Source organism: Calonectris borealis, chromosome 1, assembly GCF_964195595.1.
Source record: "Calonectris borealis chromosome 1, bCalBor7.hap1.2, whole genome shotgun sequence".
NCBI lineage: Eukaryota > Metazoa > Chordata > Aves > Procellariiformes > Procellariidae > Calonectris > Calonectris borealis.
The window spans coordinates 143,197,076-143,224,990 of NC_134312.1; the positions used below are offsets into that span (position 1 = coordinate 143,197,076).

The 27,915-nt window shown below is 40.8% G+C and overlaps 1 protein-coding gene across 6 annotated transcripts in view; it reads right to left on the reverse strand.

Moving 5' to 3' along the window:
• Nucleotides 1-816: 816 nt before the first annotated feature.
• The window catches only part of LOC142073741 (CD99 antigen-like), a 34,395-nt gene continuing 7,296 nt past the window's right edge, over nt 817-27,915 (reverse strand). Inside the window, exons 2-11 of one of the 6 annotated variants that reach the window (XM_075133895.1) lie at nt 11,778-11,813; nt 11,367-11,408; nt 10,845-10,877; nt 9,306-9,347; nt 9,124-9,165; nt 7,596-7,667; nt 6,247-6,288; nt 5,624-5,734; nt 4,730-4,783; nt 817-2,736 (exon numbers count right to left, since the gene is read on the reverse strand). In XM_075133895.1, the coding sequence (XP_074989996.1) occupies nt 2,711-2,736; nt 4,730-4,783; nt 5,624-5,734; nt 6,247-6,288; nt 7,596-7,667; nt 9,124-9,165; nt 9,306-9,347; nt 10,845-10,877; nt 11,367-11,408; nt 11,778-11,813 (500 nt within the window). In that variant the 3' untranslated portion in view covers nt 817-2,710. Of the gene's footprint in view, nt 2,737-4,729; nt 4,787-5,623; nt 5,735-6,246; nt 6,289-7,595; nt 7,668-9,123; nt 9,166-9,305; nt 9,348-10,844; nt 10,878-11,366; nt 11,409-11,777; nt 11,814-27,915 lie in introns of all 6 variants that reach the window. The other 5 variants (XM_075133887.1, XM_075133900.1, XM_075133907.1 and 2 more) reach the window with 5 other exon arrangements.

The window sequence follows — 27,915 nt, forward strand, 5'->3', positions numbered from 1 at the left end:
GGACAGTAATTTTTCATCCCACTGCACAGTCTGATCGAAACCTGTATGGAAACTAGAACGTTAATTCCCAAATTGGGATCTGAAGACCACGATGGGCAGCAGCTGATCCGTGGGAAATGACCATAACAATACTTCAGGAGGGTGATGATTAATTGTTAACTGATCGTGTTTCTTGACCCAATGAACGTGAGAACTAATGACTTACGCTATTTAGTTACACAATGCAAGAGCAGCTGAGCTAGGAAGGCACAAGATCGAAGTCTCAATGGGTAGTGAGGCAAATAGCAACATAGCCATTAACACCCCGATAACTGAAAAATAAGCGAACTGCTATGTTTTATCCACAGGTAGGTAACAGAAACCCATAAATTGGCAGTTTCTTGCTCACTACAGAAGAACAGCCTGAAATTTCAAGCCTTCTCTTTACCCTTTTCTTCCTAGGTGACAGCAGCCAGTCTTTCTTCCTTCTCAAAACAAACACCCTTAAGTTTGCCCATACTAAGCTTTTTACTGCTGTGCATATTTTCAGTAGATTCTGTGTTACCAAATCCAGGTGTTCTTCTTCAAAAGCCATGCCTGTCCTTTACAGAGATAGATGTCTTCTCTGCACTCTGCACTGGTAAGCACCCAGTGAAAGCAGCTCACAGCTTTGTTGCTACTGGCCAACTTCCTTCTAAAATGATTAAAATGTCTGTAAGAAATAAACCTGAATTGCTGATGGAGGAGGAAGACAAACTCCCTTTGAAGACTGCTTCTGTGGTAGAGCACCAAAATTTTTGTATTTCTAGAGCTACTAAGAAGGAAAATACAAAAACATTTTCTTTTTTTTTTTTATTTTTAGAAAAATCACAATGTTGATAGGAGGTTTTAATAAGTAATTTTTAGGCTTGCAAAAGCTGAAGAAGGATTCAAGAGTCTGGTTAGCTAAAAGCTATTTTGAGCTTTCCCGGCCATTCTATCCCTAACAAACACTGGCTTATTTCTGTTTTCTCTACACTTGACATTGATATGAGATACCTGTTTATTCATGCAGGTAAGTAGTACATTTCATTTCTTTGTATTTACATAGATAAATGTTTATAGAAAAATCAATTTTCCACCTCAAACACACTTAAAGGTTTTAGCACTTTTATACTAAAAGCAGAAGTGGGGCAAAAAGAGGTTTACAAATTAATTCCTTAACAAAATACTAAAACCTATGTAAAGCTTTGTTGCAAGCTAAGAAACATGTACAAGAAATTCTTAAATGAATTATCCTTGGCATACATTCATATTTGAATGCACAGATATATTTACATGTTTAATATCCAAATTCATAATGACTTCTAAGATGTTCCATGAAATGTCATCTTTCTGCAGAACTTTGCCAGGTAGCTGAAGCACATTAGTAAGACACATATTGTAAAATTGCATGAAAATTGGAAACAATTAGAATGAAAGCCAACAGAACTGGTCAGACTATTCCTTCCAGACAGAACCAGTTATTATTCCAGACTTAGTCCTTTAACTGTTATGAGTTGCACAGTCTTCCATGTTTCCACAGATCCTTGAAACCTTCCTGTGGCTTTCAAAAGCCACAGCAAAGTGCACAAATGCTTTCAGTTGAGGATGCAATCATAGGTCCTCATCCCGACGGCAATCCTTCACAAGTCCAAAAGCATTCTTCACACATATGCTATTTATACTGCTCAATGGATGCTTGTGGAGTGAGGCTGGGTTGTTCTAGTCAGTCTTGCTATTATGTACTTTCGAATTGTAGTACTGTTTCTGTCTTTTAAGTGCGTATGATAAGCCTTCCGAATTCAAAATATCACATTATTTTCTGTTAAGTTTTTGGTTATGGAAGTCTGAAGATACTAATCCCCACTCCCCAATACTTCATCCACAACTGTCCAGACAACTGCCAAACATCAATCTCACCAGATGTACAAAATCCAATTATGGTTCTGATTTGCAAATCAGGCTTTTCCACATCTGACCAGCTCAGTACTTGCTAAGCAGGAAGAGCCAGAAAGGACGAAGGGCCTGTGTGCACTAGTTTGGGTGTTCTGCACTAGTTTGGGTGTTCTGAATCTGTACCAGACAGACGCAACAAAAAAAATGCAAAAACAGAACTCTGAATTTTTGTCTCTTGGATGGTCGAGAACAAGTATCTCTTCCCTGGTGGCTGACCCAGGCAGCTACACAGATTGTATCAGCAGCACCCACGCCCAGATTCACTATCCACACATAGTGAGCCATTTGCTTTCAGGTGCCCACACCATATACCAAGTTGTTTGGTTGGTACACTCACTATGTACAGGATGTTAAGAAAATGTTTGCACTGCCTGAAAGCAATGGTTTAACAAAACATTAATTGCTTATTGTTTTTGGAGAGGTAAGGAAAAGTTAAACATACTGAATGCACTTGAGACACACCCATTTGTCACCGGAGTACAGGAAAGAATGTAAAGGCACAACATACTTCTACACTCCTGTCATTAAGGCCATATATTGGTGTGCAACAATGCTTCACAGGGCTAACCATACAGAAGTACTCAGGTCTAAGTCACACTCCCAGAGGTGTTTCAGACAAGAACTGTTTCCTCATGCAACTTCAGACTCTGCTTTTTTATTATTATGCTTTTTTTGTTTCCTTTTTTTTTTTCAGGCAGAATGCAGGCTCTCTATCCAGTTTCAATGGTCTGTTCTTCATCATGTTTTCTTTAATTTAGTTCTCCAGAAGTGTGCGCTGAACTAAAAAGTGAAAAAAACTCGAGATTAGTATACTAAGTTAGTGTACGTTTTAAGTTATGTATTACTACGCAACAGTATATGTGGACAACAGGCTTTTTCAGTAGGCATTTGAAACTGTGGGATAAATTCAGGTTAGCAGAGGCTTGATTTTGTGTAGCCAGTACCCTGCATACCAAGGGATATTACATCCCAGATTTCCCGCTTCAATAACCACATCCTACCAGATCCATGTAGCTATCTACACTGGCAGTATAACCCAACATGCAGTTTCAGACTTGCAGCTTTGCAGATGCAAAAATGAAATGGAGTACAGTCTGCATAGCTGATGGAAAAAGCGGATTTTTGAAAGAAAGTGCTAGCCCAGGTTATCTACATTTTCAGGAAGTCAAAGATAAGTCTGCATAAAATTTTAAAAATGCAAACCTGTTCTGCCATGCCATTAGACTGCTTCTAACTAGAAGCCATATAGGTACATCAACACTATATTACCAAAAGCAGAGCTAATGTCTGCTGACTCCCAGAACTTAGATCAGGAGTAGCACCATGCTGACCATGGTTGCCCAGTTTCTTGGCTCAAAACATGTTCATGCTTGCCTGCAAAATATAACAGAGGTATGAAATTTGGGATTTAACATGACATCAATATGTAGGCAGGAGTAATCGTTTATGATAACATCCCAGGTTTGACTTTATTGGTTAAAATAAAGTATGCATCATCTGATGCATTTCACACCTGAGTTCTGGTGAATCTTGGCCAAAATTTTAGCATAACCTGACTCCAACTCATATGTTAACTGCCTTTGGTAGAGGTCTTTGAACAATACTGCTTGCTTCACTACTGCATAGCTGAATTGAGGATATCTGCCTATCTCCAGTCCTGACTTCAACAGCCAGTCACAAGAAAATGTTTTCTCCTTGAGAGTTTTATATTTAACATCTTAAAGGAAAAATGTTTATGAAGGGGATCATGAGCCAGATGGAAGTTTTTAGCAAACTGATGAAATACCTGAAAGAAATAAGATATAAAAATTTTTTTTGTTAAATTATAAAAAAAACAGAACTAGTTCTGCGGGTTTTAGATTAAGCTCACAGAAGAATATATTGCAAATTTATATTGCTTTGAGATTTTAATATTCAGTGTTTCAAAGACAGTCAACAAACCTCAGCAGGAGGGTGTACTGCTGCTTCCTTTGCTGACTGGTCACAAGGGCTAGAAGGCCAAGTTTTCACCTATACTGTTTCGTCCAGATCTATCTGTGGCTTTCCTGGAAATAATCACCTGTTCATTCAGCCAAGTACCCTAGACAACCATATGTGGAAGGATGAGGTTGTTAGAGTTTTTGTTGCTTTAAAAGAGATCCTTCCACAGCTGTCACCATTGTAGAAAGATTTGTTATTTGGTGATTCTTTCATACAAGAATCATTCTCTGTTCATAACAGAGAACTAGTAAGTTCAGTCCTCCTTGCCGCCAGTGTAGTTTCATCTCTGCCCAAACACTATTAATGTTTTTAATATGCATTCTTGCAGAGTTCTATACGGGTTTACAATCAAAAAAGGTATCAGATTCCAATCAGACATATGCTAATATACTTACACAACATACACTAATAAAACACCCGTCAGCTAACTGCAGTTATGTATCACACTAAAGGAGCAGGCTTGTGTTTTTGTAATTGTCTTTAACAACACTTTTGCAGAGAAAATTCAATTCTTTACTTTCTCTAAGCTCCTGTATTTCAAGGACTCCTCAAGGCAATAAACCAATCTGTTCAAAGAACAAAAAACTAGAGAAGAGTGGCCATATTATCAGAACTGAAATCTTGATTCAGTTCTAAGTTAGTTGTCATGGTAGTTACAAACATTTTTTTTGAAACGAAACAAAACAAAACAAAACAATGCAAGTAATTTTGTCCACTATGTTATATGTCAGTAAAGTGCATTTAATAGGATCCCACCAAAAAGTTGGATCTTCCATCTAGATTCTTCTCTTACCAGGTGGCTCAGATTGCGCTCCCCGATGGCTTTCCATATTCACATTCTCTTCATCTGCTGGGAAACAAAGACGTTGAGCATTCAAATTCTCTTATCTTCAAAGTTATTGGTTAATAGAGACAATTTGAGAGAAGAAACAGCACTGAAGAAACTGGGCTATTGATAGTAGTTGAGTTTCCCTTGCGTTGCCTGCACGTTAATTTTAACGTGTATGGTAGACGTTACTCAGTTTCCAAACTTCCCTAATTACAAAACAGCAGTGCCTGGCTGGATGGCTGCTCTATCATCTCCCTTCACCAATCAGTCAGAAAGACTAGAAAGGACAAAAACAAAGCTTCTGCCCCACCTATCACCCACAGTACTCCCCAAGTTCTCTGATCCAAGTTATATCTTATTTAGGTGGAAAGGAAGTAGATAGCAAGCAACAGATGACTGCAGAAGAAAGAATCATTTGAGGATGAGCATCCGGGTAGTTGTCAGAAACCTAATATGTAGGCAAGCATCTTGTGAAGACACAAAGGCAAGATTTACAAAATTAGAAATGGCAAGGTATTTTCCAGCATGAAAATAGTCTCTAATCCCCAACCTCCACTCAGTTTTCCTTAAATAAATGTTTTCTTGCAGTCTCTCCTGCTTAGTCTTTAGCCGGAAGTGCTTTTATTTTAAGAAACGTGAAGCCTTAAGTCTGTCTGCTTCTGAAAGTCTAAATTTTGGGCGAGGCATTCTTCAGACACCCTGTCTTAGATGACTAGTAAGAGAGATTAACCCCTGTGAACACAAATTCACTGTGCTATTAAAACTACTTTATGCATAAGATCAATTTCTAGCCCCTATATAAATACAAACCCCCATATCTTTAGACAGTAGAAAACAAAACTAATTTAGAATTCTTACCGCTTTGTTTGAAACAGAGTTTCTTCTTCTGGTAAGCAATGAAACTAGATACTGCTCCAATTACAGTAGCAACCACCGCACTTACAATTCCAGCTATTGCTCCCTGAGAAGCTGAAAAAAGAGGTTTGTATACATTTTTCAGAATCGAAAGCAATGTCAAACTTGAATTGTCTCAAAGTAAACTCTGTGAACACTTCCAAAAAACAATAAACTGAAATTATTACATGAAAGTGTAGTAATCAACTCTTTCTGCCTTTGTGAAAAATGAAAAGTGAATCCTCTAATTTTAGAACCATTGATTTCTTAGCAATGCCTATTGTTAAACAACTTAAGCACGCCTGTTGTAAGTTTCACTAATTAAAAAAAAGCTACCCTTTCATAGCCAAATCTAATTTGTATGCATGCAATCACTGCACCAGCATCTCTGAGACCTTAACACTTTTGAGTTAAAGAATTATGAAAGCAGAGCTCGAATGTAAGAATTCTAGATTCCACAGATGTTTTTAAGGTGAAACCCACTAGCAGCAGTGACCATTCTAGCAGAATATTAGCAATACAGAAAAATCCAGAAAACAAGCTTCAGACATACAGACACCATTATACACATGAATTTATGCATTTACCCTCAGCTTCTTCACCATTATTTGGACTTGGGCCCTTTCGTTCTGTAAAAATGAACAAAAGTTTTAGATTTTACATGTCTAAAGAACAGTCATATGATAATTGACAGTCTTTTTGTCAATTAATCATGCAACATTACAAGCCGTCTATTATATCCATACAGTGCTAAGCTCTCTGGCACTCAAACTCCCTATTTCCAAAGCACAGATCATGGTGATGCCAACTTCAGCCTTGGGTACTCAGCACTTCCACAAAATGAGCACAGCACACCTGTGAAATCTGATTTAATCAACTTGCCCACCACCACAGAATACTCAGTGGAGAGGATTCAGGGTAGCATTCAACTGTATTTCCATGGAACCAACTATCTTTTCCTAAAATCCCAGCCTCATTTACTAAATATTTTCACAATTCTTTTAGCAAATGAGACAGAAGTTCAGTAAATACTATCCTTATTTGGCACTATGCAATTTGCACCACTGAAGCAGGAACCCGTGCAGATGAAAACACTACACGAGTCTCAACAGATGCTTCTTGCCCCTGCCAATCTTCAGGTTACTGCCCCAAAGGAAGCTTGGAAGGGGAAAGCTTCCCAAAAAATTAGCATCAGTAATCTCTATCTGGGACAACTCTCTGAAGAAGTCAGTAACCAGCAGCACATCTCAACATCACATTAAGATACTTAACCTAACTCTGACTTGGAAATAGTAAAGTTGCATTAATGCACACAGGAGGGACTAACCTCATCCTAATGATGACCATTACTGCAGCTTGGTCCCAATAACCACCTCTGTACTGAGCTGCGCCGTAACAATTAGACATGGCAGATTACTTAAAACAAGTTTGGTTTTTATACTGCTCAGAGTAGATATAACCTACATTACTTGGAAGTCTAAGGATCAATTCATCCTGTGGGACAGATGAAATCTTTGAGAACACAAAGTGGACCCTCTTCTGGCGCATCCCTGGGCTTCCTAACCACAAGAACTAAAAGAAACTGAGAGTATGTCAGAGAAGATCTGAAAATAACACCTGGATGCCTCTAAGAACTATATTCGTGGTGAATTTTGAAATAAGCACCACATTCACATCTCAGTTTTAAAACCCATCTTTCTTAGCACAACAGTGAAAATCATTGAAGGTTCCTAGACCAGTTTTACCTCTTAATTATCTGGGTTTTTTTGGCAGAGACAGAACACATTGCTTTTGAACTGGAAGGTATGCTCTTAAGTTTCAGATATGAGAACCAAAGGTGTTACAAGTTAGACTATGTTAACCAGCTTGTGAGCAAGCTTTTACCAAAAGCTCAGATAGCCATAGGATCAATATGAAGCACAACCTACTATCTTACCATTGCTGCCACTACCATCGCCTCCTCCTTTTGGTAAACTGCCATCGTATAGATCTGAATCATCAAGGTTGCCTATAAAAAAAAAAAAAAATCATCTTACATGTTTTAAGTTCAGTGAAAAGACACCTCAAGGCACATAATGACATGGAAGTTTTCTCTAGATTGTACATCTAAGTTCATGGCTGTTTTAGGCTCAGCGTCATAGTCACAACATGTTCATGTTTCCAAAGCCCTCCCAGTTTCAAGTCCCTTCAACTCGGCACTATACAGTTTGATAGCAGCACAGCTGCCTCTGGACTTCCTGAAAAACTGAGAGAAGCCAGTGTCCAAAAGCAGGTAGTACTGCACAAGTCATAGGCTAATCAAGCAAGAAGCCCTGTAAGCTACTTAAGTGGAACAGCCCAAGTCTCACTATCCTGTTAAAGCAGAGAAAGGACATGGACAGGAAAGGACCATTTCTTTTCAAGGGTGCAGCTGTGAATGTTTCTTCAGAGTAGGGTTTCTAAGTCACAACCAACCTTCTGAACCTGTAAACACAGCAGCTAGAGGAAAAAAAAAAAAGAGTTCAACATGCCACGGTCCAGTGGCTGCAGTATTTGCCTGACAATGGAAAGATCCAAATGTAATTCCCTCCTCTGATTTATTGCAGGACATTGAACCAGTCCCTCTCCATTTCCACTGGACCCTACCTCATAGGGCCTGAGTTCTCCTCCTTCCCTCTGCTGCCAAATGAATCTTTAGTTTATGCAAAGCAAATCTGTTTCAAGCAGCAAAACTAAAAGCATTGCATCAGAGGATGTTTTAGTTGGGTGGCAAAAGTACTGTGCTGAGGCATGCAAGACCTAAATTCAAATATCTGCTGCAAATCAGGAGGAGAAGGACATTGCATTTCAGGTAAGGACTCTTTACCACCATATTCCTGGATAATGGCATCATCACAGCTGCATCCATCTGAATCTGTTTTGTTCCGAGTTAGGCAAAGATGGAGAAGACCTCTAAAGCACAACCAGCAGGGAAGGACGTGTATTTTAAGCCTACCTTTCAAACGCAAATGAATTGTATTTCTTAACTGGGGTCTTTAAAAGAAAAACTAAAAAAAAAAACCCCTTTAACTTTGAGCTTTGCCTTTAATTTAGATGCTTATTTAGAATACAGTTCACAGGTAGTTCCTACTGGCTTTTTAGCATGACTAGCAGGGATTCAGTTTGCAAAGATGAAAGGACTCAATCCAATACACAGGTGCTCCACCACAGGCAGCCAAGAACAACATTGCCCCAAGCACGCACACTCTGTCCCATCCTTCCTCCGCCCCACACCATCCCGCTTTTAAGTGAAAGGAAAGTGACTCAACAGGTTTGTTATGGAATTTCAAGACTGCTGCAAAGCTTATTTGCAAGACAATTTTTCCTCAGTCTTCAGTGCAACATCTGACATACATAGCAGCCAATTAACAAGGTGTAATTATTTGAAGTTGAATTGAGATAGTAAAACCATGTCACGATTCAGGAGTTTGTGCTGGAAGCCTTACCACTGTCTTTAGGATGTGCAGGTGGACCTTGCTTGGGGTTATCTACACACAAAAAGAGAGATTTAGAAAAAAAAAGAAAAAGGTTAAGAGATCAAAAGCAGACTACAATACAGTAACTTTGAAAGGGACCAGGAAAGATTAACAAATACTTTTCTACTGTTCAGAAATTAGGTCAGTCTTACCAGTGTCTCTGGGATTTGCAGGTGGACCTGGCTTGGGGTCATCTGTAGACAAATCAGAATAAAGTGACTAAAGTTACTAGTGTGAAAAGAGCAAAAGCAGAGCGTATAGTGACTTTGAAAGACTATCTCCCCCGTGTCATTTTCCTTTCCTTTCATTAGCTAATGCTCTATTTGTTTGGTTATTTTAGGTTAAACACTGTACTTCAATGCAATTAACAGTGTTTCTGCTACATTAGCCTGTATGTCAGACCCTTGCTATAACTGAACGTATTCAGAAGAACTCACTAAGTGTTATGCAGCATTTTATTTAGCACATCTGATTTCAAACGCGGAACTACTTTAAATTTTTCTACCAGGTACAGATTACTTGGCTGTTTCCTCTTTTAAAACTACCAGATTTTAACAAATAATAAAGGTTGGTTCCTCACTTTAAAAAAAAAAAAGAAAAGGACAAGATACCCATGACAGAACTAGAAATATGGTCCCCACAACGACACTTCATTTAGCTTGCAACAAAATAGGAGAATAAGAGATCTTAGTAATTATCTCCGTACTGTTTGGTCATAGTCTTTGTTGCCCACATCAAATTAACACACCAGCAGTGGTTTTCTAAAACTGTGTTTTCACCAACAGCTGAACCAATCCAGCGGTCCATTTCTTCTGTATGCTACTTTTCCTTGAGGTTGCATGGTCTTGCCTCCTCCAAGCTCTACCACAAGTCAGATCAGGTCTCCTTAGGCTCTCCGTATATTCAAAGTAAAGAGGCAGGCACCTCCAGAGCACAGTTCTAAGACCCCAACTTAGGCTTGCTATCCTATAAAGGATGCTCTCTCTTCACTTACCTGAACCATCTGATTCATTTAGCCAACTGTTTCTCAATTAGCCAACTCTGATTTCAAAAATATCAGCAGTTGGAAACAGACTGCTTTAAGAGAGACAAAACTTCAAAGGGCTAAATCAAACAGAGCAGCAAACAGTGCTAGTGTCCTACAACTGTATGTCCTGTGCTAGGAAAGCCATCTATACTGCAACAGGTTAGTGATGGTACTCGAAAAGCTACTGTGCATTATCTGCCTAACTGGATGCACCTTTTACTGGCTGAGTGAAAACGATACTGCAATTTCTACTGCTGCCCACACTGCAGAGCTGAAGCACATTAGAAAGAGTACCTTCCCTCATATTATTTCAAACAGATTAATGTTTCCTTGCGCTACTAAAATTACTTCCTGGAAAAGAAGAGGTTACTTCAGATTTAAAAACTACTTCCATAAGTAATAGTTTATGGAATTAGTGCCATCTAGTGAAGATAAAGCAATGAAACAAGTAGGACTTGGCTAAGAAATGAGTAAAATACATACAGTTTTTGTGATCCAGACCCTTAAAAATGAAGGTAAATAAACATAACTAGACTGCAATTATTTTTATCTGCAGTTCGTTACCTTAATCAACTCAGTGCCCTTATTACATTTAGGTAATAAAGGATGGATAGACATTGCACCAAGTACCACTGAGCAGTATCCAGGAAAACATGATACTTACCAGGCTGAAGAGCATGCTCCAAGCTGAAATCATCTACAAAGAAGGAAGGGAAGTTTTAAATGTAATGCAAAAACTGAACTAGTTTTAGACTATTTTTACACAAAATGCGCCTCTCGATGTTTTCACCAAGAATATAGTGGCATGCTCATTCAACAGTGGCCTACAGAAGAGCACCACAGAGTTACCAGGCATTATCTGCCAAACTACATGCTGCTTTTGGTCATCACAGTACATGCCAAGGGCCAGCTCAAGGTGAGCAAGCTCAAAACATGCAGATTGAAAGCCAACAGAAGGGATTCTCACAGGGTCTTTAAGCTTGTGAAATCACAAAGTAAATTTGTGAAAGCACTAACAGAAGACTCCAAAATGCAGAAATCCCGTTGCTATTAGAGAACTGCTTTCTTTTATAGAAATATTACAACTCTGTGTACTACTAAATTAAAAAATTCAGGCTCTCAAATTAGTATGTACAACTACACTTAACTTCACAGTAAAAGGCATTACAAGCCAATTAGATCTCACCGAAATCTGATGGTGTTGGCTTCTGAGGTGGAAGAGGCTCCTCTGCATTTTCCGTCAGGGATGGTTAGAAAAAAAAAGTTTAAATACTATTTAATACACTGTTCAGAAGATATATGAAGGACAAATGTAAGCCTATGTCTATACAATGAAAAGCACAAGATCAAATCTATACAGCAAGACATTTTCCCCTGAAGAGGAATCCCTGAGTGTTCCCAAAGACGAATTTCAGTTCTATGCGGCCAACATTTTGACAACACCCATAGCTGAATTGTTCCACTGAGGTTTACACAAACCATATGTGGCGAAGGTGTCACGCTTGGTCATGCAGTGATACTCAGAAACAAACAAGTCAAATGAGCAGCCGCTATTTTCCCACCTACCTCCCAAAATTTGTAAGAGTGTAATAATTACCCAATGCATCTTCTAAGCTTAAGTCGTCAAAATTGCCTGTAGAAAATGAAAGCAACAGTAAGAACATTGTTTTTTCTTACTCAAAACCAACACTTATTACAATCATAAACATGTCTTTGATCTCTTGAAGTATGTTTTCTGCTTCCTGCGTCAGACTAGAAAAATATTTTGAGTCAGGACTGAAGATAGACATTCTTCTCTATTTCTCCAGACCATTATCCACACATCTCTTTGGGAAAAAAAAGGAACAGCACTAAAAATTGTCTCTATAGAAAGAATACGGACGGCCAGAACATATATTCCTACAGTCAATATAATGCACTTAATCCATTATTCTTGCCACTGCTATTGCATGCTTTCTTAGTGCCATCTACAGCATATTCTTTCCCAGCCTTCTTCCTGCTGAACCACAAAATGAGCAGGGGCACAGCCCCAATTACAAGAATTTACAAGATTCAAGTGTGAAGAAGAGCCTTGGAGCACAAAGGCCGGCATGGAACTTATATAATCGGGTAATGTATTTAATACCTTCGCATTAAAAATTAATTTTCATGGGTTTATAAGACTTATCTTTTCCCCTAACAAAGGTTAACAGTCTGAAGGTGGTTAAGTTATTAGCACAGCTGATCCTCAGCAGTCTCTTCAACTTCCTAAAAGACAGTTAAATGCAACTCCAGGTATATTAAGTTTCATTTTCAGCCCTTAGGAAAAGAACATTCTCTCTTGCTGTATTAGGTCAGTTGCTAGAGCTACTGCTTACCCAGCCAACTGCAAACACACTAACTCAATATATTCATGATCCAAACTGTTTTCACAGCATGAATATAGTAGTGTGATCTCAGCAACAGAGGCTTGTAAGATAAATGGACAGCTAAAACAACTGCTTGGGATATTTCTGATAGTTCATCATTCCTACTTTCACTGAAGCCTGGAAAAAGTAAAAAACATGAAGGTAGACCAGCTATTCAAGCAAAATACATCCAAATATACTGCTCCATCCCCAAAGAAGCTGGAAGACTTTTTCTACCTACTGAGTATCAAGCCAGACAGAGCAAAACTTAATTCCAGCCAAAGCTACCTTAATTCAGAAGATACATGCATAAAGCATCGATGTGTCTGGCTTTTCCTCTAAGAATGTAGCTACAGAAGAGGAATCAGAACTGGCTACCGCAAAGCCTGAAGAAAGGAATAAAAAACAAACATCAAAAATCAAATGACAAGCAGAACGTTCCTTCTGCTTACACGACAGGCCAAGTTAAGACAAGGACAAGTCACGAGCCTAGTACTAGGAATGACGGATGCCCATATACTTGGTGACATCTTTCATCTCAACTGAGGTCAAAATTGAAATCTCTCTTCCTTCTCAGATAACTGCACTAATAATGCCATTTTTTTTTCCAGAGAAGAAATGAGACTAAGATACATTTTTATTTTTTTTAATATGGAAGCAAAGAATGATAACTGGAATAAAAAAATCAAAGGCAAGCTTGCAGTTTCCTGAAAATATCAAGACCATCAAGATAGTCTTCACTCTGGCCAGCTGAACTGCTACAGCAGAAACTGAAATCTGAAGTCTAAGCAGCGATTCCCATACTGTAACATTTGAACTGAGTACCACCTTGTTCACAGCCAAGTAGGGAGGTAGCACTGCAGGGTCAGTGACAAGCCCCTTTGTGGAAACAGAGGCAATTAATGGCTTTATTGTGGTGCACGAGCAAAGTGCATTTAGAACCTCCTGGATAAAGTCATTAGGTATAGATCTTGGACAGAAAGCAAGAAGATATTTACTTGGTGTTCTTCATTCCAGGTAGAGATCATAAGCTCTTTTAGATACTTTGCTCATAAAAAACTGTTTCACAGAATGCAAAGTACTTGCAGGTTGTTTATCTGAAGCCTACATCATCTTGCAATACAATCTTAAAAACCTCAGTAAAATGAGCAGTTGCTAAGACCCAAATCTCAGTTACCTCTGAAGGTATCCCTTTGTTTAGACTACACCAAGAAACCTCCACATTAACAGGCAAAAAAAGTCAAAACACTCAAGAGAAATTAAAACAGGTATTTGCATAGTTGTTCCTCAAACTTGAATTCTGGTTTGTTTGTTTTCTCAAGTACATACACCTCTCAGGCTACAGTCCTCCAGGGAGGGAAGCCTAAGACAGGACCTGATCAGATATTTTCTAGTCTAACTCTAAGAAGGCAGGCAGAAAGATCTGTTGAAGATGCATGCTCCTCAAAACATTCTACCAGACTAGCAATCAGAGGATGGACCACCACCATCTGTTAACACCATCAGTGTTAACACCACTGTGTTAACCATCAGTTAACACCATCAATGAATGTTATATTGATGGGTATATTTCAAGAGCACTATTTCTTTTTAGAAGGAGTGGCAGATGGAAAAACAAGCACATATACTCAACATTATGCTTTGGTGCATCTGAAGATTTACCTGGAGCAGAAAAGAGGCTATTTGAAGAGTCTCCCGCTGCCACCATGAAACTTAGTCTGAGAACGCTGAATGGTTCCAGTTGCAGTGGTTTCCCTCGAGGAGGAAACCAGTGTAAAAGAGTGTGCATTCAGTGACATTGCTATTTTAAGGGATTGTTTTTACACATGATTTTCACGGAGAAATAATTTAGGATGAGACTGCTGACTGCCAATCTCACATAAGACATGCTTTGAGAGACCAATAAACAAATCTGAGAGTTAATAAAAGAAAAAAATTATTCTATATTGACTGGAATTATTCAATATTCTGCAACCACAATTCTGTTTCCAAGCATGCAGCAAGATGTCAGGCTCTTCAAACACATTGCTGTATCTCAATAATGGTAGCAGAAAATGTCAAAACCTAGCTTATGAAACTCATTACAATAATCTGCACTCTGAAGTGCTGACAGTCTGCTTTCCCAGGAGAGACTGGGAACAGTTTCTCCACTGTTCATGACAAACCTTCATATGTCTTTAAAGCACTTGCTTTTACAACTGTACTCACTCAGCTTTTAGTATGAGTGGATTCAACTAAACTAGAAGTTCAATTACTTAGCCTGAGAGAGGCTCAGAACCAGGGATTCAGCTGGTTCCAGGGAAGAAACAAACAAACCACAGAGATAAAGCTACAGAACTAGAATAAAGGTAGTAGCAGGATCCAAGAAGAAAAAGTTGGCAAGAATATGCTGCGCTCCCTACAGGTTTAAGGAGCACCGAGAGTAACCGAGTTTATGAGCATTTTCTTAGTCTAAGCAAAGATAACTGCAAATAAAGCAGATATTATATTGTGTATAAAGCACAATACAGCAGGTATTTCTAGCTCCTAGGGGCACGAGGAGATTCAAGAACATTTCAGAAGTGTCCACACTATTTTCCTTCCATGTCCGTAGCTCAAATACCAGGATCTCAAGAGACAGATCTTCAGCAGGCTATGCTGAATAGTAACCTGCATAGTTTGTGTCGGGTGAGAGAAAAACAGCAGGTAAAACAAAAGAGCAAACATAAGCTTTTGAAAAGCTGATGAGCTAGAAGGTATTCAAGTGAGGCAAGTAACTATGCAAATAGGAGTCCTTTGCAAAGACCCATCACCACTCTCAGATACTTACTGCTACAGTATTAGATTAGTCATATTTACATTCCACTGCAGAAGTCGACACAAGCTTTGGAAAGTTCCTCTGTTAGTCACGTGTATGGCGACACACCAAGAAAGGCAACTTACGATGAATCACCGCAAATGTAACTTTCTGACTTGAGCAACAGACTGCTTGAATCTTGTTTTTCTAAAAATGCTGGTGCTCTCCCCCTTCCCTCCCTCCTTCCCCAGCACCCTGGGCACCACAGAGTGCCACATGCTGCAGCTGGTCTTCCAGTTCTAGGCCTATGGACCAGGTGACAGCGGTCAGCTTCTCCCTGTCCCACCGCTGGACGTTACCTGTCACTCTGTCAGTGGCCGACTAACTTACAATCATAGAATATCTCAAGTTGGAAGGGACCCATAAGGATCACAGAGTCCAACTCCCTGCTCCTCGCAGGAGTACCTAAAACTAAACCATATGACTAAAAGCATCAGCCAGACACTCCTTGAACTCTGACAGGCTTGGTGCCATGACCACTTCCCTGGGGAGGCTGTTCCAGTGACTGACCACCCTTCTCAGTGAAGAACCTTTTCCTAATGTCCAATCTGAACTTCTGCTGACGCAGCTTCATTCCATTTCCTCGTGTCCTATTGCTGGTCACCAGAGAGGAGATCAGCACCTCCCCCTCCGCTGCCCCCCTTGAGGAAGTTGTAGAGGCAATGAGGGCACCCCTCAGCCTTCTCTTCTCCAAGCTGAACAACCCAAGTGACCTCAGACACTCCTCATAAGTTTTGCTTTCGAGGCCTTTCACCATCTTGGTCACCCTCCTCTGGACACACGCTAATAGTTTCATAGAATCACAGAATCATTTAGGTTGTAAAAGACCCTTCAGATCATCGAGTCCAACCATTTGATGTCCTTATATTGAGGTGCCCAAAACCACACATGGTACTTGAGGTGGAGCTGCACCAGTGCAGTATAGAGTGGGACAGTCACCTCCCTCGACTGACTAGCTATGCTGTGCTTGATGCACCCCAGGACACGGTTGGCCCTTTTGGCTGCCAGGGCACACTGTTGACTCATGTTCAACTTGCCATCAACCCAAACCCCCAGATCTCTTTCCGCGGGGCTGCTCTCCAGCCTCTTGTCCCCCAGTTTGTACGTATAACCAGGATTATCCCATCCCAGGTGCAGAATCCGGCACTTGGTCTTGTTAAATTTCATACGGTTGATGATTGCCCAACTTGGGTCTGTCCTGCTGCCTAGCCATTCATTTTCATGAAATCTGCAAAAACCTTGAGCTCAAAGAGGCCTCTCATCCCTGTAGAGTTTACACAAGGTTTGACAGTCCTCTTGGGGGACGAGGACGCTGGCAGCCACAAGGGCATAAACTCTTGGGAAAGCAGGTGAAAAGCAGCTTCTCCAACTTCCAGCAGGGCAACTGGATTTTACACTCCCGTGTCTTGTGCTCCTTCCCCTTGGGGGATTGAAAACACAAGGAGTAGAAATATTCAACACCTAACCATAATAGAAGCTACAGAAAATACAGGAGGGCCAACACATTGAAACTTGTTTATTAAACACTTTCAATAACAGAGCAAAGCCATCACATCCCTTACAAATGCTTTTTAAGCTTACCAGCACTTGATTCCAATCCAGGTTTTGCCCCACCAGCATTAGTTATCTACAATAAAATGTACTGCTCAGCTCACATATTGACAGTTATTTTCCAACATGTCCTAAGCAGGCAAAACCAAGAGGAGCAATTTAATCACAAAAAAACTGGGAGAAAGGTGACTTGGTTCTCCATACCTTGCTATAAGAACTGCCTTTCTAAGGTTTTAAATGAGGAATCTGGAACATGAAAAACCACTCACTGCAGGTGGAAGAACGTACTTAAAACTGTACTCCTCCTCTCAGCCAGGGCAGAGGTTTGCAGGCAAGATCCCTCTGTGTCAGGCAATGCAGATAGGATGTTTACTCCCACTGCCAAGCAGCAGTTTATAATTAGCCCTGCCTGGAGTCTCATGAAATTAAACCCCACGCAGTTGGTTTCAAACCCTGTTCCTCCTACAAATACCCTCCTATTGATGCTGCTTTTCAAGTTTAGTTTCTCTGCAGAGCAAGAGAAAACAAAAAGCTTTGCATAAAGTTCTGTTTAGAAGAATGAAGCCCCTTCCTACCTAAAATAAATATGGCCCAAACACAAATAACAACTGTAAATCAGCCAAAAAACAAAGATAATTTTTTACGTCTGGGGAGTGTCTGCTTTCTGCACATCTGGAGTGTTCACTAATGTATCTGACAGGACTAGAGTCAGCTAAGCCTCCGCTGCAACCAATAAAAAGATTTATTTCCTCTTCAAAAAGATGCATAAGACTACCCCAATAACTATCATATTTAATTTTTGTACAGTGATCCAAAAGCTACTTCCCTGAAAAGTTTTTATTTGCACCAATCTTGAAAATACATTACAGAAAAAGTTAGGCGATTATGTGGCCTAATCTTTTTCTGATCTGACTGCTAGAAAATAGTTTTTAGACTAATCTGTGATTTATTTTAATATTTGAATTACTAAGTATTCCTTCCATCCAAAAATGGCAATTTAATATTTTAAAAAAGCCTACAAAGTCACACTTTGACTAAAACTATTTACTTAAATAACTGTACTCATGCGAAGGTTTAACAGAACATGGTAAAATAAGCCATTTACTGGGGAAGAAAAGCTTGTCCTTTGAAGCAGTTTGGGGAATTTTGCTTGTCTAAAAGTTTCCCATGCATAGGGCAACTTATGTTGCCCCTTTGAGCTGTAGAAAGTAGGAAAATACAATGGGGCTCTAAAAATTAGCTATAAACAGAGTTTTCCAGGGAGGATTTGATATAGGAATAAGAGGACAGAATGAATAGCTCTAAATCAGCAGAAAGCATACAGAAGAACCGAGTCAACCACGAAGCTAGAGAACTGACACAACGGCAACAGTCCTGCCAAATGATGAGCTGCTTATCCAGAAACAAGAAGGGGTAAAAGAGAACTATGCAATAGTTCCAAAATGTCAAAGAACTCCTGTGAGTCCCTTCAATCAAGTAGTGAAGATAAAAACAAATATTTGGCATCTTAATCTCAACCTGCCCAGTGACGAGTTGTCTACCAGAGCCTGGTTGTTTTCTTACAGTTTGTAATTCTGCATGTCCATAACCAATGTGACCACTTTCCCTCTAAGCAACGATTTGGATGCTTGGTGATTCTCTTCTGGTTACAATCCCTGGTGGCAAACCAACATCAAACATCAAATGGCAGAGCCACAGGTCCCAGATCTCCTCCATAAGCTTAAAAGAGCTTCCAAAGCACTGTCACTAACAGCAGCTTGGAAAGAGCTAAAGTATTTTCCGTGCTTTGGGGAAAGTTGTTTCTTGCAGAGAGTACCTCCCCCACATATTCAAAATATTCAAGACCCAGCTGACCACAGTCCTGGGCAACCTGTAGTGGCTGACCCTGCTGGAAGGTCTCCAGAGGCGTCCTCCAGCTGAGTTCCTCCAGCACCCTGTGGTTCTGTGACTTAGGCCAATTCTAGTCACTGGCCTACATTCCTTGTGCTATGAAACTCATACAACTACAAATAAAATAAATCACTCTGTCCCTCTACAATTCTTTTTACAGATGAGAACTGAAATACATTGCTCTGTCTCATGAAGTTTGTAAGCAGAAACCTAAGCTACACTAACAAAAGCTGTTAGAAGAACATTTGGGTGAAAGAAGTACAGCACTTGTATCAAGAAATGACAAGATTAAGTTTTGGGGGCGCTGGGATAGGAAGCAGGAAGAGAGGAAAAGGGTTTTACAAAATATAATAAAGGTGCTGAATCCAGATGGCAACAAATAAAAAGATATTGGAGATATTTATTTGATTTTTGCTCATTTCTTCTTACCTGTAACTTCAGGAGGGCCTGACCACACTTCAAGACTGCAAATGCCATATACTGGGCTTATTGTTATTTTACCTAAGTACTTGGCCTTACCAAGCATAAAGGCATTACTAAAATTAGTGTGTGTGTTTTAATCAAGTATTTTCTAGAAAGCAAATCCTAAGTTCCCTTCCGTGTAAATTCAGGGACTAAGGCAAAATACAACTGGCAGACAGAAGCAAAGTCTTATCTGCATTAATATGCAGCATGCCCTTGATGAAGGCTGCAGGTGTTTGATTAAATATTGCCTAGCCTTGCGTTATTTAAAGCTTACATGTTGGTACTTGCACCTCCAAGTGCTAGGCACAGTGAAATTTTCAACCTTCTAGGTCTTGAGTTCTTGGTGCTCTTCCTTGTAGTAGCCCTAACCCACAGAGGCGCCAGTCTGTGCGTTAAGTATGAAGTTACTTGATGTCAGCGACACCAGTCCCCAGCTGTGAAGTATCACCCCACCCCTGGGGCTGCCACTGCCTTCTCTTGCTTCAACACAGCACCTACGGAAGCCAGCCCCGATCTGCCTCTGGGGCAGGCACGGAGCACCCCTGCCCCTCTTCCCAGGTCTCAGGCGCCAGCACAATCATCGTTCTCCCAGGGAGGCTCATGGAGCAGGCACAACAGGCTGAGACACCTCTGCTCTCCATCACTGCCTCTTCAGAAACCTCTGCCAGGGCTGGACCGGGAGCCCTGAAGCAGTCTTAGGAAACCCCGTTCTCAAATCTCAAGATCAAGCTGGCGCTGCACACTTACTTCGCAGTCAGCCACTTTTGAAATTCTGTCTTAGCACAAGAAATGTCAGTAGTTAATTTTTTATAAGCCTAAGAAACCAAAATCCTTTAAGTACATGTTGCTCACAGTCTACAGCTTCACAGTTTAAGCTGCTTGATAGACAGGACTTTAAGCTTTCACAAAGCTGACAAGCCTTGCAGCTACTACTCACATAGCTTAAATTTCCATAACCAGGTGCATTCTTACCACAAAGCTCACGTTTACTTTTGTTATGAGAGTTCCCTTCCCTAACTATTGTATCAATCAGTCTTTATAGTATGAAAGTGTATTAACTTTGTTAATATATATTAGTTCACATTATACATTGCATGTAGTGAGGTAGTGGAATTTTACTAAGACTTTGGTATTGTTCATGCTTAAATAAAAGAAACCAAAGGACAGCTCAGCCCTGTAAATAAGGAATTTATTTCTTGGAAGCTTAGAGCTGTCCATGAAGGATAAAAGATGCCCCTGGACAACCAAGATAATGCCAGCATCCTAGCCTTTCTAACACCTCTTTGAAACCCTCCCAGCATCGGCTGGCGTCGTAGACTAGTAACTATAGCAAGACTGACTCCAGGGACATCTGGATCAATAGACAAGCAGCAAGAATGCTGCAGCAATATAGTTGCTTTGCAAAGTTTTACTATGATTAGTAATCAGTAGTGTGGGTGTTAGTGATTAGTCAAATCATGTTGTACCTGAACATTTGAAGGGTGTAAGAACGCTGTGTAAAACCACATTCAGGGTGCCCCAATTTGGCTGGGACACCTCACATGCGTGAATAAATATTTACCCTTGTAATTCTACATTTTAGTCCTCACCTCTCCCTAGCAGACATCTAGCAATAGCAATAGCTTCAGCAGTTCTTGGCAAGAACATTTCCGCAGTTGACCGACATCTGTGAAACCTCTTGCTCTGTGCATGTACTTCAAAACAGTGGGAATATCACAAGCAGTCAAAACTATACTTTGAAAACTGTGGAGCAATATACACACTGATGGCACTAAGATGTGGAGATGAGATGGAGATGGTGCGGCTGGGAACGGGAATACATGCAAGGCCCCCTGAACACTTAGTATTCTCACAGTCATGAACAGATTCTCAACATTAAGCCTCAGTGGAGTAACAACTGAGATCACAGCCAGCACCAAAAATTAACCGTTAAATACACTGGGAAGACTACAATGGCGGTTAATCAAAAGATTAATCTCGAATTTAAGAAACCTGTTTTATCCAAGCAGGTTACAAACTCTTCAGTATTGTATAGCTTAATAAATTCATTGGTTCTCTTGAAAGTAACTACAACTGGCATCACGTAACTCAATCCTGTTTTATCACCAGAAGTTTATCTATACTCCTATTCAGGTAATAACATTCTGAACTCTTTGCACTGAAAACCTCTATATGCATCTGTACATTTCAGTACCCTGCCCAGCCTTGTGCAGAGACAGGGAGAAGTGTTTTCAGGGCAATTGTGTGATCTCTTGAGCCATGACTTCAGGAGTTGTGCGCTTTTTCTGCTCATCCCAATATTCAGTCAAACACTTTACACAGAAATAAAGTGTGTAAGATGATAGATTGGAGGCTTCCCTCCACACCAAACGGTCAGAAATCACCAGCATTTTGTTTTGTCTGCATCCTTATTTGCTCACACTCCGTACCTCTGGTAGCTTCTTGGATTGGAACAGGGAGGGACGGAAGAAACAGCAGTCCCAGAGAGGGCTTGGAGGAAATGGGAAGTGCAGCAGCAAGGCTCAGCTGCAGAAAGGTTAGGGAGGTCTGCAACTAGATGAAAGATGGTAAAATTTTAGCACAAGGAAGAAGGAAGCATTAAGAAACCAAGATTTGTGATATGGAAGCCAGTGAAGTAAAAGTTCCAAAAACTCAACAGTTAGAGTGGTAAATAATCCTCACTCTGATTGAGGAAAAAGAATTTAAATTATCACTTATGATGAACAAGTAAATGGAACTTGCCTTCCATTTATTAATTTCTTCTTTAAAATAAAATTTAGTTGAAATATACACTTGCAAGTGTAAGTGAGTCAAGAATACTCTTATTTTTACAGCACTACACCCAAATGATGGCTTGTAGTAAGCAGGACTGTTCTATGTCTGCTGATACTTGTAAGATGACAATTAATTTCACAGCCTGTTTCTTTTACCTTCCTCACCAGAAGTCTTACCAGTTCAATACAGTTTGTATAGTAATAGCAAAATCCAAACAAAATCTGTCATCTAGTCAGAAACATTAACTGAATAGTAAAATTGACTTTGCTTTTCCAGACTCTCTTTCATCGTGGCTTGTTCAGCTATGGCTGAAAATATTTTTCAGTCTTTTCAATCTGCATACTTAAAAATAGCTACTACAGCTTTTTCTAAAAGAAAGAAGAGGAAGACTTTGGGTATTACAATGAGAGTTTCCTGTGGGGGAAGGTGAGGGTAGAGGAAACCAGTGGGCATATCACAACCCAGTACAGTGGTTTGCAATGATTCAACTCATATTTTAATCCATTGCTTTGAGTCTGAATCAGTTCTGGCACTAGTCAACTCATTTTATAACAAAACCTATCGTTCTGCTCAAACTTCAAATGTTGACGTGTTTCAGTAGCACCAGTGACACTTTTCTTCCTGCAAGTATTTACTATTAGGGATTAATTGAGACAGAGTTGCATTAAGTGACAATTCAGCAAGCCAGGATTTTGCAGCTTGTGCTCTACTGCACCACAGCAGCATTGGTTTGGAAACATGCAGACTAGCTTCAGCCACAGGACATGTGATGTGACAGCAGTCTGCTTCCCTGCCTTATGGGGAACACTGGAGGAGAAGACTCATTTTTTCTACTTCAACTAACTTTGTATCATGTATGCAAAATTACTACCTAAAGAAATATTTCTGAAGGACAGCCGTGCACACAGAGATACTGCATGCACCCAGGTCAATGTGACTAGTTTTAGTTGCCCAAACCAGACAGACAAAAAACTAAATAGATTGGTTAGAATCCAACTAAGTGGCAGCCACAGATATACGGCAAGCCAGAAATCTGGCATAGGTTTTGTCAGGTAAGGGGGTTTTTTTGTTTCTTGTTTAAATAAAGGGTTTTGTGGGTTTTTTTTTTTACTTCCTATCCTTCATTATTGTTACTTGAAGAACAAGATAAATCTTCCCTTTTGTACCAAGGCTACGTTCTTAGTAGTTCCAACGTGTTCATGTGCTCAGCAAAACATCTGGAACACGTTCACAGTGAAACCGTAAGCATTTCTAGTTCAAGTGCATCTTGTGAAAGTACTTCTATTTTGCTATACTTAGCCAAAAACTTTTATCAAGAATTCTCCACGTCCACCCTAAGAAATAGCTTCACCATCTCCACTCTGATTCTGTATCACCTTCTAAGGCAAATCAGATTTTATATTCTAGTGTTATCACTTGCAGGCAGCCATTACACATGCCAGACTTTAGTCTGCACTATAAATTCACTCATTTTGTAGAACAGCACAGGAAAGCAACAGGCATCATAGAACCATAGAATAGTTTGGATTGGAAGGGACATTTAAAGGTCATCTAGCCCAACTCCCCTGCCATGGGCAGGGACATCTTCAACGAGATCAGGTTGCTCAGAGCCCCCTCCAACCTGACCTTGAATGTTTCCAGGGATGGGGCATCTACCACCTCTCTGGGCAACCTGTGCCAGTGTTTCACCACCCTCACTGTAAAACATTTCTTCCTTATAGCTAGTCTATCTAGTCTATCTATCTACCATTTTAGTTTAAAACCATTACCCCTTGTCCTGTCTCAACAGGCCCTGCTAAAAAGTTTGTCTCCATCTTTCTTATAAGCCCCCTTTAAGTACTGAAAGGCTGCAATAAGGTCTCCCCGGAGCCTTCTCTTCTCCAGGCTGAACAACCCCAATTCTCTCAGCCTTTCTTCACAGGAGAGGCGTTCCATCCCTCTGATCATTTTCGTGGCCCTGCTCTGGACCCGCTCCAACAGGTCCAAGTCTTTCTTGTGCTGAGGGCTCCAGAGCTGGACGCAGTACTCCAGGTGGGGTCTCACCAGAGCAGAGTAGAAGGGCAGAATCATCTCCCTTGACCTGCTGGCCACATTTCTTTTGATGCAGCCCAGGATACGGTTGGCCTTCTGGGCTGCAAGCGCACATTATAAAATTATAGAATCATTAAGGTTGGAAAAGACCTCTAATATCATCCAGTCCAACCATCAACTCAACACCACCATGCCCACTAAACCATGTCCCTAAGTGCCTCATCTACACGTCTTTTAAATACTTCCAGGGATGGTGACTCAACCACTTCCCTGGGCAGCCTGTTTCAAAGCTTGACCACTCTTACAGTAAAGAAATTTTTCGTCATGTCCAATCTAAACCTCCCTTGGCACAACTTGAGGCCATTTCCTCTCGTCCTATCGCTAGTTATTTGGGAGAAGAGACTAACACCCACCTCGCTACAACCTCCTTTCAGGTAATTGTAGAGCGCGATGAGGTCTCCCCTCAGCCTCCTCTTCTCCAGGCTAAACAGTCCCAGTTCCCTCAGCCGCTCCTCATAAGACTTGTGCTCCAGGCCCTTCACCAGCTTCATTGCTCTCCTCTGGACACGCTCCAGCACCTCAATGTCCTTCTTGTATTGAGGGGCCCAAAACTGAACACAGTATTCGAGGTGCGGCCTCACCAGTGCCGAGTACAGGGGCACGATCACCTCCTTACTCCTGCTGGCCACACTGTTTCTGATACAGGCCAGGATGCCGTTGGCCTTCTTGGCCACCTGGGCACACTGCCGGCTCATGTTCAGCCGGCTGTCAACCAGCACCCCCAGGTCCTTTTCCTCCAGGCAGCTTTCCAGCCACTCTTGCCCAAGCCTGTAGCGTTGCATGGGGTTGGTGTGACCCAAGTGCAGGACCCGGCACTTGGCCTTGTTGAACCTCATACAATTGGCCTCGGCCCATGGATCCAGCCTGTCCAGGTCCCTCTGCAGGGCCTTCCTACCCTCTAGCAGATCAACACTCCTGCCCAACTTGGTGTTGTCTGCAAACTTACTTGTCGGCTCATGTCCAGCTTTTCATCCACCAGTACCCCCAACTCCTTCTCGGCAGGGCTGCTCTCAATCCCTTCATCCCCCAGCCTGTGTTGATACCGGGGGTTGCCCCGACCCAGGTGCAGGACCTTGCACTTGGCCGTGTTGAACCTCATGATGTTCTCACGGGCCCACTTCTCGAGCTTGTCCAGGTCCCTCTGGATGGCATCCCGTCCCCCAGGCACACTGCTCAGCTTGGTGTCATCTGAACGGATGGAAAGATTGTCCTCAGGACAGGTAAGAATTGCAAGCTGAAGGGAGCCATGCCTGGGTATAGGACTGGCAGTGGAGACTGTGACAAAGATGCGATGGCAACACCCACGGGAAAGGAGTAGAAGAAGCAGTGGGTAGGGAAAAGGGAGAAGGAGAGAGTCAGAGAGGTCTGGATGCAGAGAAGTTATGAGCTCACTACAGCCACAAGCTTAAGAATCTCAGCTCTTGCCTGAAGTTTTGAGGAGAAAAAGGTCCACATCTCTGCTTAGTTAGCACAGTAAGGAGCTGGCCTTTACAGAAGGCCAAAATAGCAAAAGAAAAGCTGGAAGTTTTTGTGAAAAGGAGCGGGGGAAGGGATGTCATAAATCAGATTGCAAACTCGCTGGCTAAGACAAGCAGGGACAGCTCTGATCTGAAGGAGCAATGTCTGTATAACCATTGGCAACGTTTGAGGAGGGAGAGCGTAGGGAACAGTTGGTGAAGTAACTACTGAATTTGGGATTCAATCGTAAGATGCCTGGCATCCACTGAGAAACACAGAGGCAGGCAGAGATTTTTAGCATCAAAGAGGGACAATACAGACAGGCATGGATAGCTGGAGGCGAGGGAAGAAACAGAAGATTGAAAGATAAAGACAGAAATATAGAGAAAGATAGCCTTATCCAAAAGCTTTCCACATAGGCTTCCCCAGACCCTTCCCCCAAACCTTATCCTGAAACTTCTTGTTTCTAAATTTAGCAAGGACTTGTGTGCCTCCAGAGCTGTCTGTTTTGTCCAACAATAGTATCAGCTCTAGTAAAAACTGTATCCTACCCAACACATTTGCCTCACTTATTTTTAATTCACCACATCACGCTACTACTACTATCACCACTAGCCCCTTCTCCCTTCACACAGGTTCCGTATTTTCCTCCAAATCATAGGGAAGAAACAAGTGGTGGTAAAATATAAGTCTAAACACTGTAACTCCATTTTTTTCCAGATAGAAAAGGTTTAGGAGTGTAGTATTTTTGTGGCAGTAACAAAAACAGTAATACTACCAATATTGCAAAGTATAACCAGACTTGCAGAATTGGCTGTCCTGGAAATACCAGAGTTTAACAAATGTTTCACTTTATTTTTCCTTCAAAATACTGGACTTCTTCACAAACAGAGAAGATGCAAGCAATATTTTCTGTGGTTAAGCAAAAAAGCATACAAAGACAGTTGTACAATTAAAATCTGATTTTTACCAATGAAATTGATGGGTGTTTAATAGAAAAAAACTTCTACTTCATGGAAAGATTAACTTGTATGCTGAGTCATAACATTTACCTGATGGAAGAACAACTGCTATCCTAAAAACAAAGTTTGATTTTACCTAGATTAAAACGCTTTGGCTCAAACTGAAATCAACTTTGCGGATACTTTACACACATCAAGAAATGAATACCATTTCTTGTGAAAAATTTCAAAGAAACGAGATCCAATGGGAGTTTTACAGGACTCAAGCTATGAGGAAAGTAGACCACAATTAACATCTGCAGTTAATTAACAGTTACCTCAGTCAATAGGTTTTTCTTTTACAGGTACAGTTAAAGATGCCATTTCTTAGATGTTTATAGTATGTGGACTCTTCACAGGTGACTGAAATCTGTATAAAGGAAACCAACTGCATTTGTTATACAGCCAATAATGTTGTGTGATGAGACCTGACTTAAAAAGTAAATGTTTTCTTTTAAAATTATCCTTTTCCCAAAACGTGTTAGAGTGATGCCTGCATCTGATGTGCTAATTATGTATTTTAAAGGAACTGTCCTGTATTTAGAAAAACTGTTCTATATTTAGAAAACCTATTGTAAACAGGCATTATGCCACAAAAAACTAAGTTCTTGGACTGTCACAGGAATTTGCCTTATGACTTTTTGGAACTCTTCATAGAAAATCTTCTGGATCCTATTCTTTTGAGCTTCCCAGTCACATCAAATGCAGAGACTAAACCAATTTAAGAAGAGTTTGTGATGAGTATCACTGCAGTAGTTTTTATTTTCAACATGTGAAAAATGTGCTTTCCTGCAGCAAGCAGAGAAATCTTTCCCAGGGCAGAATTTGCAAGCATTTGAAAAAGCAAACTAAAACTAGTTTTTATGATACCAAGCAACTTTCCAAACACGAGCTTTTGCAGTATTGATGCCAAGTCTGCAGAAAAGCTGACTCAGCGCTGTTGCTGCCACTATCTCCTTTTGTAAGGTGGCACAGAGACCTCCTGCGGCAGCTGGTAAGAAACAGACAGGCAAAGGAGAAGACACACAAGCTGGAACGCTGTTTCTCTGTATAGGAATAACTTGCAGGGCCTGGGTAGCAGGGGCTGATAACACGGTGGCACCCCTGTTGACCAAGGAATAACCTACTGTGTACCATGCTGGAGGGAGCATGCCATAGGATTCACAGCAAGGCCAGGGATAATACCAAGATTCTGGCAGTATAGTAAATCTTGGGGCAAAAATGCCTGGAAAGAATGGGAAGTCTGCATGCCCCTGTCCTAGATCCTGGTACTTACAGATG